This window comes from Pteropus vampyrus, unplaced genomic scaffold, assembly GCF_000151845.1.
Source record: "Pteropus vampyrus isolate Shadow unplaced genomic scaffold, Pvam_2.0 Scaffold498, whole genome shotgun sequence".
Taxonomy (NCBI): Eukaryota; Metazoa; Chordata; class Mammalia; order Chiroptera; family Pteropodidae; genus Pteropus; species Pteropus vampyrus.
In genome coordinates, this window is record NW_011889279.1 from 793936 (window position 1) to 805056 (window position 11121).

Below are 11121 nucleotides of genomic sequence, written 5' to 3' on the forward strand. Positions count from 1 at the left end.
GGTTACTATTTTGAAATTTTAGTTTAAAAGGAGCAGCATTTTCTTATTTTAATTTGTTGATCAAAAGCAAGAATTAACCAAAAAGATTGAAATTTATGGAAATTTCAATTTTCTAAATTGAGACAGAATACTGCATTGTACGTTCTAAGTGTGTAGATCCAGACTGAGTTTTAACCTTGGTTCTGCCATTTCCTAGCTGGCTGATCTTAAACAGTTTTATTTCAACTTTCTCTGCCTTGGTTTTCTCATCTTTAAAATGGGAATATAAGACTGCATATCTCACGGGGTTGTAATTTAATGAGGTTAAACAGAGTCTGGCACATTAGTTGTTATTATTCATTTCTAGCTATATACATTTATATTACTTGTTAGCTATGATTATACATTTTAATGTGTAATCATTTTACAGATAAGTATGTTTTAAAGAATCAAAATTCGAATATGGTAAAATTAACTAAGGAAAGCTAGCAATAAATAACAGATATTATATCTTTAAATGTGGAAAAGAATGTTCAAAGGGTAAGAACATATTATTTCAATCTGAGCCTCTTACTATTCTCTTCCAAGATATATCCATCCTGAAATCTATCAGGACTTGATTTATAAAAATGTCTACATCTTTAGCCAGACATACAAAAGAAACAGATGCCCAAATAAGTCCTATCAAATTTACTGATCATTCAAATTCTATTAGAAAAAGGCCACTGGTTTAAAAAGATTCCTAGGGTATTCTTATTTCAAAGCAACAGAACAAAATCCCAGTAGAGCTAAGTCTTTATCAAGGTCTTGCATTCTGCTGAAATTAAAACTGCTTTTCACTAAGTCTTACAGCTTTTACTAATGAAAACACAACTTTGGGGACAACACGGAACAGATCAAAAATTCCACGATAAAAAAGCTTTAAGTCTTACCACGTGGCCAGGGCGAGCCTTGAGGTTGCCCAAAAGGTTTTCCTTTTGGGATATAACTTGGTTTGGATAAATATCTGACTTTTCCAGGTCGATTTATTGGAAAATCGTGACCATGCCGATTCTCTCTAAAGTAGAAATGACATATTATATTCCTAGAATTTCATTTCAGTGATATAGTATTTCGAAAAGCCCAAATTCTAGTTCAGATGAATACATTCACTATTCTGTACCTCAGTGATATATTTTGTGTATAACAGCTCTCAACAAATTATTCTTCATATCTCGTACCTCAAACTTCATTAATTTTTTTCAAAGAAAACTTTTGTTCTCCATTCATTTCAAGTTCTCTATGTATTTAGTAGTTATTTATGTATTAAGACCTTACTTTATTCTAGAAAAGATCCACAGGGCATTTGGTATGTTGAGTATACCTCAAGCCACACACACACACACACACACACACACACAGTGATCTGCGTCAGGTTTGTGTTGGGTAGCATCTCCTTTAGGCTCTTAAATTATGTGATTATGTTTATAATCATAATCATTTATTTTTCAAAGGCGGTAATTTTTAACAACAAAGTACTGCCAATTGTTGTTCACAGTCATCAATGAACATAATTTGTGTGTGTATCTGCCATGTATTAGAAACTTTACACGTGAGTACTTTTCTTTAGCATTCTATGTTCAATTCCTGACTAATGAGCTAATATCCAAACCTACTACAGGTCACTAATTTAAGAAGAAATATATAACAGTATCTACAACTGAATCAGCGATAACTGGGTGGGGTAGGAAGAGACAGCGCAGGAAGAAGCAGTCAGCTGGTGGGGACTGTTTCTCCAAGAGTGAAGCCAAGTGGCCACACAGGGAGACCAGTTAGGAGGCAAATTACAAAAGGAAATGTTGACAAAAACTATAGAAAGAAGGAAACAAGATTGAATGCATAGCAAAACTGTATTAGGTATATTTAAGTGCTTTGTTATATCTTAGAGATTTAACACAATTGGTAATTCTATAAAACTTACAAAGACCTCATAATTAGGGGCCTTTTTCCTTCACTTTTTAATTATAATTCTGAGCAAGGAAGATGCAAATACACTGAACTTGGGTCACAAAGGCGCTACATTTCTTCTTATCACACCTGACATTATATCTTGCCAGCCAAATGACATGCCAAACTTTGTCTTACCCTCGTGGAGAAAGGGAGCGTTGCCGTCTGGAAATCTGAGCAGTTCTACATTTTTTCGGCAATGCTTTCTGTGCAGTTGCTGGTAGCTGTACTGACTCAGACAACAGTTCATTCATCAGACTGTATGCTTGTGAGATTCGTCGACTATAGTGGTCAGAGAGTAGCAACCTTCAGAGAAAGAATTAAACATTTAACAAGAGTCACTTTCAGTTCATCTTTCTGGAAAGCACACAGTGTTTGAAGACCATCTAGCGTTTGTTTTTTTCAGTGCTTTTCAAATGCACTTCAAATGTGTATCAAATTTCAGATGTCTGAAAACCATTAGGCAGTATTATTAAAGATACCTGTAGTTATGGTCTTGGGGATATTTTCAAAGTACGTATCTGATTCATAGAGGGAAGGGAATAGCAGAAATAAAAGTCATAAAAATTGAATGGTGTATGTAAATATTCGAAAGCAAATTCCTAAATAGGCTAGTGGAGTCTAATTATTTTCCTTGCAGTTATCTCCCATAACTGATAAAAAGGGCTACTGTGAAAACTAGAATTCTTTAAGTATTATCTATGCCTCAGGTGAGCAAGCTAGAGAGAAGGCTCAAGGGTACAGCCACCAAACTCACCTGTCTTTTTCTTGCTTCATCTTTTGTCTCAGCCTAATTTCCCTGGAAGTCATGTAAAACTGCACAAGAAATATCCAGTTAGTTCATTATTGTTCAGTACAAATAATTAAACCATATGATCCGTGGAAATATGAAATTTTCACCAATCAATTTAAGAGGGAGTTAAAACATAATTTTGTTATTTAGGAAATAGTGCAAAATACTATCATATTTGATGAAGCTTCTGACCCCAGCACAAAACATAAAAATGTTACATGCTGCTTTAATTAAATAAAATCCAGGTACATTTTAAGGGTGGAGACATCTATACTTCATACTCAATCTTGTGATTAATCTCACCAAGAGCTCGGTTAATAAAGCAGAAATGAGCCAGACATTTAAAACCATCATTTTCATGTTTTAAAATGTTTACCAGAAACCTACTGCAGTGAGTTCACTGTGACTTGTAAACTCTTCAAAACTTACACACCATGAGGCGAACTGGGAAGTGCCAGCTCTGTACATCTTACTTCAGAACATTAAGAGTTACTGTCGAGTCACTAATGAGTTTGTCTTTTCACACAAACCGTGTATATAAAAATGTACACACCGAAGTGAATTCACTCAAGATCCTATATAGTAGTAACAAATCAAAGGTCTTAGTGATTTCTGACAGAAATTCAAATGAAATTTGTAATTACATTAACCCCTAATTCCATACCTTTACGGAAATAGAAGCTGAAAATAGAGAAATAATGTCTGCAATCTTGAAGGATATGTCACAAAGTCTACAAACCAAAGTCCTGATTCCCTCAGAGTTAATGTATTCTAAATTTAGACACAATTCTAACCATCCTGGGTATCTGCGTAGCTGACAGGAAGTGTGACATAAGAACTGCCCCCTCCCCATGGGGTAGAGGAACACACACATATACACATGCAATTTAAGATTCTGGTCATGTACCTTGTAGCGCTGAAGGCCATTACCATGTCCCCAGAGCTATCGACAAAATGTTACATTGACATCAACATGCTCTCTAGATACAAGTAAGTAAATTACACACTTCAAATAACAGTTCGCCTACTTTCGTACCATTTGGTGCTTAAATGTGACAACTTTATCTGGAAAATTCACTTATAGAATGTGTTCCCCTAATGATGCTGAAAAAAAGGGAGTACTATATATTTTATTTCAAATTAGAGAGTAAAAGATAAAGTGTAATTTAAGTGTAACCTAAATGTGATTTTCATAGTAATGTGATTATCAAAGTAACACCACTTTGTTGCACCTCTGAAGAAATATTTCTGACCTAGAATGATAATGTCCATTGCCAGGACTCAGGAAATAAATGTTGACAGTTTAAAGGGCAACGGAAACATACACATACACACAGATGGGGGGGGGGGGCGCAGGGAAGGGGAGGGAGAGCAAGAGAAGGAAAGAGAGAGAGAGAGAGAGAGAGAGATGCTATTGTTCTGTCGGTACGTGACTGGACCACAACTTTTAAAATTTTTTTTATAGATTTATGGATAGAAAATTGATTTTTAAAATGACATTGAAACACATAGAGTTGTTCAGCTGCCACTGACTCTCACTGAAAATTAAGGGATCACCTCCAACTGGCCACCCAGTCACTCAAACTTTTCATTTGTTTAAAATGCTAGGGCCATAATTAGCCAGGGGGAGAAAATACTTTAGTTCAATAGAACACGCTTTGTACAATATCCTGCTAAGTTTTGTTACGGTAATTTCTGAACTTCTTCTAATTTAAGTAAAATGCTGACTTTTCTGTCAAATAAAAAAATGCATCCAGAATTATGTTAATCCTTATCTTGAATATCTGCCAGGAAGAAAACTACACATACTCTGTAATAATTTCACTATCCTTGATATTACAGACTTACTGGATTGCTCCTGGGGCAGAAAGGGTCATGTTCTTGACCTCTCTTTTCTGCCAGCTGATTTAAGTACTCTGCCATTCTTTCTTTTCGTTTTCTTTTCATCCAGACTTGAATTTCTCTTCTCTCTTTCTCAGTTCTTCGAGGACATCTACCAGAAGAATGCTGAATTCTGAGAAATTTAATAGGCAAGATACTTGATTTTACATTTGTTAGTTGTATCACAACTAAATACATTTGGAAAGATTTTGCCCCTTCTTTAAAAAGTAGTATACACTTATGATCTCTAGTCAACTTGCTCCAATCCGTGCCCTGAAATCCATTGAAAGTGATCTCAGAAAGGCCACCATGACCTCTTCAGTCTTCATCCTACTGGACTTCTCTGTAACACTTGATACAATCGGCTTTTCGTTTCTGCTTGAAACTTCTACCTGGGTCTTTCTCTAACTCTCAAAACACTATGCAGCCTCCTACACTGGCTTCTTTCTTCTGTGCTCCCCACTTCAATATTAATGTCTTGAAAGGTTCTGCTTGGGACTTTTCACCTGTAACCTATTCCTGGACTATCTCAATCACTTCCAAAACTTATAGAGATGACCTCTAAACCACTGCCATCCTGGATGCAGCCTCACGTTCATGCCCACGCCATGCTTCCTAAGGACAGGCCCAAGTTAGTGATTGGGCATGGAAGAATGCCGTGGCTGGCCCATCCCTGCAAGATAAGATGCCTCTGATGGGTGCCGTTGGCTTGATGTCTCACCACTGACTCACCTGAAATCTCCCTAGAACTACTGTACTATACCGTAAGATTCTACTCACTCAACCCTCTTCCCTTAGCAGGGAGGGGTCAGATCTGCAGTGTGGTCTGATGTGTCTCCCTACTTGTGGCTTTTTCCTTTCCCCCTCACCGCTTTCTCCCAGTTAATCTCATATGGCATCTAATCCCATCTTGGCCTCTGCTTCCCAGAGGATAAGAACTAACACAACTAGTATTGAGATTGGTCCAAGCAAACAAGTGGTGTGAGGACAGAATCATCACCCTCTGGTACAAAGAGGACACCATTCTAAATGGAAGATGGGTCACAGAAACAAACGATGTGTTTGACACTGAAAACCTGCCCGCCTTCTGGTAGTCTGGACTTGGTATGTGCCAGGAAGACGGTGCCTATCTGACTAGCCCCCAGTAAAACCTCAGCACTGAGTCTCTACAAGCTTTCCTGGTGTACAACATTTTACTTGTGTTTGTCACAATCTGTTGCTGAAGAAATTAAGTGTGTCCCGTGTGACTCCACTGGGAGCGGATTCTTGGAAGCATATGCCTGGTTCCCCTGGAATCTATAACATGTACCTATTCCCTCTGTTGATTTTGCTTTCAATTCTTGTGCCTTAATAAGCTATAGTCATGAGTAATTCTGAGAGTCTTCCTAGTAAATCACTGAACCTGAGGTGATCCTGGGGACCCCAACACAGGGTCAGATCCACACTGGCACTGCTGACAGCTGCCTCCGCTTCCTCTAGCTCCTCCCCTCCCCTTCCACAGGTGTTTCTCCAAATCTCTTGCTCAACTAAATCTCATTTTGAACCAATGTCACCATAATAAAAATAATAAATAAACAAACAAACAAATAAAAATCGCGTTTTGGCATCTGCTTCTGAGAGGATCTAAAACTAACGTACCAGTAAGTGTTAGCAAATGAATATTCTGCTGGCACCTTATATCTAAAACTATATTTTCTATCATACTAAAAAAAAATCATCAACTCTGTCATCCAAGAAGAGAATCATTCTCACTTTCTCCTGAGTCTCCAGGTTTACTCATGCTTGTTACCCCTACTCTCCATTCTGAGCCAACTCACGTCTAGACTACTGAAGTAGTAAGACCTGTAAATAACTATCATTTTTAGTTTAAAGCCCTTTGCCGACCTCCCTATAGCCTGTATATAAGGTACCTCGGAGTGCCTTTGGTCCCCAAATGCGACCAGCACACCCATCTGGACCCTCTCCCCTTCCAATGTATAAACTCCAGTCACATCTAACTCCCTGCCCTCCCTGACCATCACACCTTAGCATATTATATTCTTGCCTAGAATACACTTTTTTCTAGTTTTAAGCCACATGAATTTCCATTGATCCTGTGAAATGAAGCTCAAATACCGTAACTGGTAAACCTGTCTTCTTTGACTGACTCTTCCGCGAAGCTCCGACAGAACACTAATATAATTTGGTCTTAGGTCATACTCTTTTTATAGTTCTATCTCCATTCAAGAGTAGAAACCATATTTTACTTTTATGCCAATTCTTGAATTTTAATACATTATTGATGACATTATGACACGATCATTAACTTAAAAAAGAAGGCAAATTCCTATATTTGTAATTGAAAGTAACTAAAAGTTTTACAAGGAAGTTAGTGTTTACATGGTTTTGATACGCAGTCATAATATAGCAGATAATTCCACTAATTAAATAGAAATTGAGGTTTTGGGGTACACTGTTTCCTGATAACAGCCTTGTAATGTCAATTATAATACATTGCGGTTCCATCAAGGTAGTCAGTGGAACTGAACTAGGAAATAGAAGAAGAGCTGCTAATTGTAATGTTGACTATCTTTTATAAACAAGCCAAGAGGTATATGTATTTCAAGGAGGCAGTGGTAGGAGAGCCAGCCTTTATTCTATCAGGAACCAGTTCTTGGCCCAGAAAAGGTTGCAAGAAAAAACATTTTAACCTAATGTTTCATGGAAAGAGCATTTAAAATGTATTCCTAGAGTTAACATTTAGGATAAAGTACAATGAATTAATTACTTCTAAGAAGAAACAGGATTAAATTTACATTGTACTTAAGAGTAATAACACCTTGGGAATACTCACACAATACAGAAGTGCTGAATAAGTTAAATAAATCAGTCTATATTCTGTTGGGGGAGAGGGGAGAATGACACATAAACATCACAAAATGTATTCATGAATCGCTTCTCAGCCTTTTGGCTAAGATCAAGTGTAGTACAAACAGCATGAAGAAAAAAAATCTATTCTAAGCTTCAAATTTGTTTCACAAAAATCACATTAAAATATCGCCAATTTTGAATACTCTTGAACTATAAACATTTTACATGGATGAAAAATTTATTATTCAATGATTACCTGGAGATTCTCCTAGCTTGTTGTTCTGTTAAGCCCAGCTCTTCACTGGAAACTCCATCTTTTGTTATAAGATCATCAATAATGTCTGCAATATCAGTCAATCCAGTCATCTGGAGTGGATCTACTGAAACACTTCAAATGCAATTTGAGAAATATAAGTCAGTATCTATAACTTACTTACATTAAGCAAAATTAAATATGTAAAACTATGCCAAGAGCATAAATAAACACAAAAATGATAAACATATAACTACTATTCCTTCTATTTCTTTAATTTCAGTAATCCTAAGTGGAAAAACCTAATTATCAATAATTGCTGATTTTGTATGTGCTCTTTAAAAAGCAACATAAGGCTCAGGAGACAACTTCTGCCTGTCTTGCCTGCTAAAATTTAATTCATATGCAATAAAAGAAAATGTAGCCATGTCGTCTGTGGTATTCTAACTACCTGTGCTAAAACAGTAAGGGGTGTAACAATCTTCAGTTTCTTAAAACATCCCATTCCCAATAAGGATGAATTATATTCCTTTAATCTATGAAAAAATGTAATGTAGAAGTTCATACACATCTGAATAACAAAATTTCCAGAACACATAATTTATACCCACTTTAAATTGTGAATTAATTCTTAAGATATTTACCTCTCAAATAACTCATCACTGTTATTCACACCTTGAAAAAAAGAAATATTAGTAAGAAAAGTTTTAGGTCAGTTATTTTTTTCTTCTTTCAATTATTAACCTGACTTAGAAATTATATAACCAGAAATTAAAATATTTTTAAACCTCCGAATTAGTTTGAAGATATATGTACAGCATATTTATCCTCCTCTTGAATATGCTATTTGGTAGTGAATATTGTCCACATTTAAGATTATGACTTTTTTATCCAGAGTACTCTGAATAATACACTTTAAGAGGTACAATTTTTCTTTGCTTAGTATAGTTTAGAATACTGGAGTGCAATTTACCAAAACGATCACAAAAAAAAACACCCCAAAAACCTGGTGATCTAAAAGTAATGCATTTGGGAAAACATCTAAATTTAAATCCAAGAAGCCTTTACTTGGAAGAATATGACTCAAAAAATAATTTTTAAAACTTGTCCAATATTAACTGTAAATCCTTAAAGAAAAACATTTAATATAACTCAATTTTCTTTATGTTTAACCCTTAAAGAGAACTGCGTTAACATAGGGAAAAGTGTTCTGATAGCTCTTGTCAAAAGTTTTCTGAAGATTTTCTTATACTAAGATAAATCCACTCAGCTCCTAAGACTTATATGTCCACATGTTTTTAATATTAAATAATTTTGCTTTCTTAAGTACATGTTTTAACTTATTAATCCTCAAACCAAGGATTTTACATTATCTTTGTTCTCAGAGTGTGGGCATTTGAGTTCTTAATAGCAATTAATTAAGTTTAACTATTAAGAAAAGCCTCAACTACCGAAAGAAAAAAATGATAATGGTGTTAAGTACAGATTAATCAATATAAAAGTAATGACTACTAAGAAATGAAACTGATTCCTTTCATCAAAAGGCAGAAAAGTGTTATATCCAAATAGCTTTAAAGTAGTTATAGATCAAAATTCTACCCTTACTTCATTTTCAAACCGTTTTTGAAATTCTTCCTGGACTGCCTTCACAATTTACTAAACACAATAGATCAGCCTCATTCTTTGATAACCACAACTTTTTTTTTTTTCCAAATTTTAAACAGTAACATCCTGATCATCTACTTTATCAGAAATTTCTTTGAATAACTTATGGCTGTCACCAAAAATTAAACGTATCCTCAGTGAATAAATTATTTGCTACTATTAAGAACACTCAGAAAATGTGCTAAGAACACATGAAAGTCAATTTCAAAAGAGGAAATCTAAGCTATTTCTGAGCACCAGAAGTAAGGGAATGACTGTACATCTTTCCAAGAGGCCAACTCTGAAGAAGAAAACATCCATCAGGGCGTCTGAATTCTACACTTTAAAAAAATTTGACTTTTTAAAAAATTACAACCAAACATTGAAATAACATTTTAATTTATCCATCTTTATATGTTATGACATTTATTAACACTTTTTCCCTTGCACCCTAACTTAAGCTGTAACAATCCTAAATGAATCACCTCTTTAACCTTGTGCTTTCAGTTTCTTTTCCCTACTACTTTCTTTTCTTCTACCCTGAAATACTGGTTTGTATTTATCCCTATCTTGAAATGATCTTTGACTTAATTTCCCTTATCTCATTTTTCTACTTCCTTTTGTTGTCAGAATTCTTAAGTATTCTATACGTACAGCTTCTTGAGCCTGTCTTTGTCACCAACCTACCTTCTACTCTTGATTTGACACTGAGTGTCTACTCTTGATGTCACACTTCCTGATGGCTGGTGAAACTAGTATTAGCCACTCTTTCTTGAAAATCCTTTCACCAGAATCTGTTCATCCATTTCCCTCACTGGTGAGGATCCCCTCGCTCTCTTCTCTAATGGGTGACATTTCACAGGCTGGTTTCTTGATATTTTCCCTTTTCCCATCTTTTTTGCAGAGAACAGATGAACTCGCTAAATCTTAACTATATAATTAGATAAAAGGCTCTTACATCTGTTTTTCAAGCCTAAATCTCTCATCAAACTCCACTTTCTTGTCAAAAACTGGGTTCTAAATATGTCCACTTTTATACCCCAGTGTCACCTTAAACTGTTACATTTAGTCTTAAGGGACTCCAGGGTCTGACATCATATCCTTGGCTCCTACAGTCTGATAACACTGCACAGCCATTCATCTTCTCCTTCTCCTCTCTTATCCACTCAGTCAGCACCATCAGCTCCCTATTCAGAATGTCTCCGTATATTGTTTCCCTTCCCACAACACTGACCAAGTCCTCATTGTTTCAGAGGTCAGATGAATTTGACAGCTCACTATCTGATCCATGCCTCCATTCTAGTTTTCCTCAACACATTTTACTTCTCTGCTCAGAATTCTCCAATGATACCCACGTATAAAATGGAGTTTAAACCTCTCAGATACAATTACACCCTCTATAACTTCTTTAACCTCATTTGTCAATTCTTCCCCATAAGAGGAGAGAGGAAAGCCACCACTGACCAAGAACCTACAGGAATGAAGCAGATTCTCTGCTAGATGTTTCATATACAATACTCAATCTTCACAACAACTCTGAAATGGAAATGGTTATTCCCATATGATGATAACTAAAATGCAAATGGAATTAAGAGGAAAAGGAACTAAGGGGAAAAAGAACTAAGAGGAAAAAATCTCAAGATTTAATAAGAGCTTTTATTTAAATGATGGCAATGCCATTTAAAAATAGCATTCTTTACTGCTTATATTACTTTAATAATGGTAATAAAACATT

At 35.6% G+C, this 11121-nt stretch overlaps 1 protein-coding gene across 1 annotated transcript in view; it reads right to left on the reverse strand.

Moving 5' to 3' along the window:
* CUNH5orf42 (chromosome unknown C5orf42 homolog) overlaps positions 1-11121 on the reverse strand; it is a 100826-nt gene that overhangs the window by 6771 nt on the left and 82934 nt on the right. The window contains exons 44-49 of the mRNA XM_023524826.1: positions 8387-8417; positions 7746-7877; positions 4607-4772; positions 2723-2781; positions 2104-2271; positions 912-1036 (exon numbers count right to left, since the gene is read on the reverse strand). Of these exons, the coding sequence (XP_023380594.1) occupies positions 912-1036; positions 2104-2271; positions 2723-2781; positions 4607-4772; positions 7746-7877; positions 8387-8417 (681 nt within the window). The remainder of the gene's footprint in view (positions 1-911; positions 1037-2103; positions 2272-2722; positions 2782-4606; positions 4773-7745; positions 7878-8386; positions 8418-11121) is intronic.